At 39.5% G+C, this 3,443-nt stretch overlaps 1 protein-coding gene across 2 annotated transcripts; it reads left to right on the top strand.

The window, feature by feature from the left end:
• The first annotated feature begins 1,207 nt into the window (after nt 1-1,207).
• On the top strand, nt 1,208-3,078 carry LOC122201797 (peptidyl-prolyl cis-trans isomerase A-like). 2 transcript variants are annotated; one of them, XM_042907792.1, is made up of 2 exons: nt 1,208-1,357; nt 2,516-3,078. In XM_042907792.1, the coding sequence occupies exon 2, from the start codon at nt 2,587-2,589 to the stop codon at nt 3,076-3,078; it is 492 nt and encodes a 163-aa protein (XP_042763726.1). In that variant the 5' UTR covers nt 1,208-1,357; nt 2,516-2,586. The 2 variants fall into 2 exon arrangements, with proteins under 2 accessions (XP_042763726.1, XP_042763721.1); XM_042907787.1 differs by having other exon boundaries at nt 2,478-3,078.
• Nucleotides 3,079-3,443: the final 365 nt, after the last annotated feature.

Raw genomic sequence — 3,443 nt, 5'->3', positions numbered from 1 at the left:
ACATATTTTAAACTTCAGCTGTGCACTAATGTATTAAAGGTGCTGGGTGGTCTACTTCACATGGTATAACTCCTTCCATCTTGATTTGAGATATGGTACTCTAAGGGTTAATTCTTTGTGTGAACTTAGCTGGGCCATGGATTACCCAGATACTTGATCAAACATTATTCTGGATGTTTCTGTATTGATGTTTTGTTTTGTTCTGTTTTTCATGCCCTTTTTTGTTTTTTAATCTCCAAATTATTTATTTATTTTATTTATTTTAAATGTTTACTTATTTATTTTAGAAAGAGAGAGAGAGTGTGAGTAGGGGAGAAGGGCAGAGTGACAGAGAGAATCTTAAGCAGGATCCACACTGAGCGTGGAGCCCAATGAGAGGCTTAACACAGGCCTGACGCAGGGCTCGATCCTATGACCACGAGACCATGACCTGAGCTGATATCAAGAGTCAGATGTTCAACCAACTGAGTCACCCAAGCACCTTTCTCCAAATTTTTATTTAAATTCCAGTTAGTTAAGAGGCAGTGTAATATTTCTGGTGTGGAATTTATAGGATTAATGATTTATCACTTACATACAACACCCAGTGCTCATCTGTGATGTTGTTTTTGAATGAGATTTACATTTAATGGTGGACTATGGTGGACTTTGAGTAAAGTGCATTGCCTTCCAAGAAGTGGCTGGGCCTCATCCAATCAATTGAAGACCTGAAGAGAACAAAAGCAGACCTCTCTGGAGTAAGAAAGACTTCTTTAGCACACTGCCTTTGGATTTTATCTGCAACATTAGCCCTTTCTGGTTCTACAGCTGATGGTCTTTAGACTTGAACTAGGATACTGGTTCTCCTGAGTCTCCAGCCTGCTGGCCCACCCTGCAAATTTTGGATTTGCCAGTCTCCATAAACATATAGCCAATTCCTTATAATAATTTTTTTCCTATATATTTGCACATGCTATTGGTTCTGTTTATCTGGAGAACCTTGACTAATGCAGGTATGGCATAACACCCTTGTGTAAAGGTTTTCAAAAGTACCCTATTACCTACAGGATCGAAAAGCCTCCTTTGGTCCTTTGTGATCTAGTCTCTTGGAATTATAAAATACTTGGAATTCTCAAAAGGGAATTCCTTGTTCATGCTGACCCTTTTACTTCATATGCCTTTTGCTGCTTGTTTGTCTGAAAAAGTCTTATCCTTTATTTCTCAACTCAGATATCATTATTAGTTCAGGGAATATTGCCAGATACCCCGTTAAAACTAAATGCTATGATTTGGAAACACCTGTTCATCTTCTTACACCATTCATCTCATTGCTAGATTTATTTGTTCATATGTCTGTCCTCTCCCTCAACTTCACGAGGTAAGTGATCTCATCAATGTTCATGTTTATAGTATTTAGTAAAGCTCCTGGCAGCATTTATAAGCCCATACTGGTATAATATTCTTCCAATCAAAAACCTCAGTCATTCTGTTGTGTGTGCTTCTGGCCACACACTAATTAGCCTTCTTGAAAATATTAATGGCTGTTTGAGTCTGAATTTCTGTGGATGTTCATTACCATTGAATTTCTAACATATACCTCAATAGTTGTGAATAATATAACAAAAGTTAAATAGATAGCCTTTGTCTAGAATAATATAGATTGTGGAGTATCTTTAAAGATGATCTTTGAGGCCCTAGTGGCTCACCTATAGGTTTTCAGAAGATTCGTTGTGATATGTTGAAAACCCAGATAAATATGAAAGGGTTTTCTTTCTTTCTTTTCTTTTTAATTTCTTTTTCTTTTAATTCTTTAATGTTTATTTATTTATTTATTTATTTACTTTTAACATTTATTTATTTTTGAGAGACAGAGCACAAGTGGGGGAGGGCCAGAGAGAGAGGGAGACATAGAACCCAAAGCAGGCTCTGGGTTATCAGCACAGAGCCTGACAAGGGGCTTGAACCCACAGACCGAGAGATCATGACCTGAGCTGAAGTCAGACTCTTAACTGACTGAGACACCCAGGTGCCCCTTTATGTTTATTTATTTTTGAGAGAGAGAGAGAGAGAGAGAGAGAGAGAGAGAACTCTCATGAGCGTGGGATGGGCAGAGAGAGAGAGGGAGACACAGAATCTGAAGCAGGCTCCAGGCAATGAGCTATCAGCACTTAGCCCCACATGGGGCTTGAGCTCGTAAACCCTGAGATCATGACCTGAGTCAAAGTCAGGCGCTTTACCAACTGAGCCACCCAGGCACCCGAAGAGGGCTTTCTTTATATCACAAAAGATTGCTACATTTTCCTAGGGCATATTTAATTATAATACCTCCTTGTGTATTTATTTATTTAAAGTTAGTTTTTACCTCCTTGTTAGAGTGATTGGCTGCTGAGAAATAAAAAATTCCAGTTCATGAACCCCTGTAGTAAAGATCAATCTGAAATAACAATGAGAAAAATATACTGACATTGACAAAAATTATATTTACACATGTATCTCAGAGCACATATTTATCACATGAAGTTTGTCTTATCTGAAGTGCCTAGTGGAGGAGAAAAGGTCAAAAGAGTTGCAGACGCCACTACCTGGAGCGACCCGCGCTGCTGAGCCATGGTCAACCGCACTATGTTCTTTGACATTACCATGGATGGCGGATCCTTGGGCTGCATCTCCTTCAAGGTGTTTGCAGACAAATTTCCAAAGACAGCAGAAAATTTTCATGCTCTGAGCACTGGTGAGAAAGGATTTGGTTATAAAGGTTCTTGCTTTCATAGGATTATTTGGGGATTTCTGTGCCAGGATGGTGACTTCACATGCCACAATGGCATCAGTGGCAAGTCAATCTGTGGGGAGAAATTGGATAAGAGGAATTTCATCCTGAAGCACATGGGTCCTGGCATCTTGTCTATGGCAAATGCTGGACCCAACACCAACGGTTCCCACTTTTTCATCTGCACTGCCAAGACTGAGTGGTTGGATGGCAAGCATGTGGTCTTTGACAAGATGAAAGAGGGCAAGAATATTGTGGAAGCCATGGAGCACTTTGGGGCCAAGAATGGCAAGACCAGCAAGATCACCATTGCTGACTGTGAACAAATCTAATAAATTTAGCAATGTTTATCTTAATTACCAGACCATTCCTTCTGTAGCTCAGGACAGCACCCCTTCCCCCCCATCTGCTCAAAATATCCTATAATCTTTGTGCTCTTGCTGCAGTTCGGTGTGTTCTGTATTTCCTTACACCCTCCAAGTCTAGCTGGATTGCAGAGTAAGCTTATGATTATGAAATAAAAACTCAACAACAATGACAATAAGAAAAAGTTATAGAGAGATTCTGGATAACTGTAAGTCATCATATGTTCTTTCCAAGTGAGATTTTTTTTTTAATGTGATTCCTTCATGAGAAAAACTTCTGGGGGTTTCCAGCCTCTTCTGATATGTCAATTTTGTCTGCCACCCCACCACCA

The sequence above is a fragment of the Panthera leo genome, chromosome A1, assembly GCF_018350215.1.
Source record: "Panthera leo isolate Ple1 chromosome A1, P.leo_Ple1_pat1.1, whole genome shotgun sequence".
NCBI lineage: Eukaryota > Metazoa > Chordata > Mammalia > Carnivora > Felidae > Panthera > Panthera leo.
The sequence above is the reverse complement of the archived record's forward strand: the minus strand, read 5'-3'. Positions and strand labels throughout refer to the sequence as shown.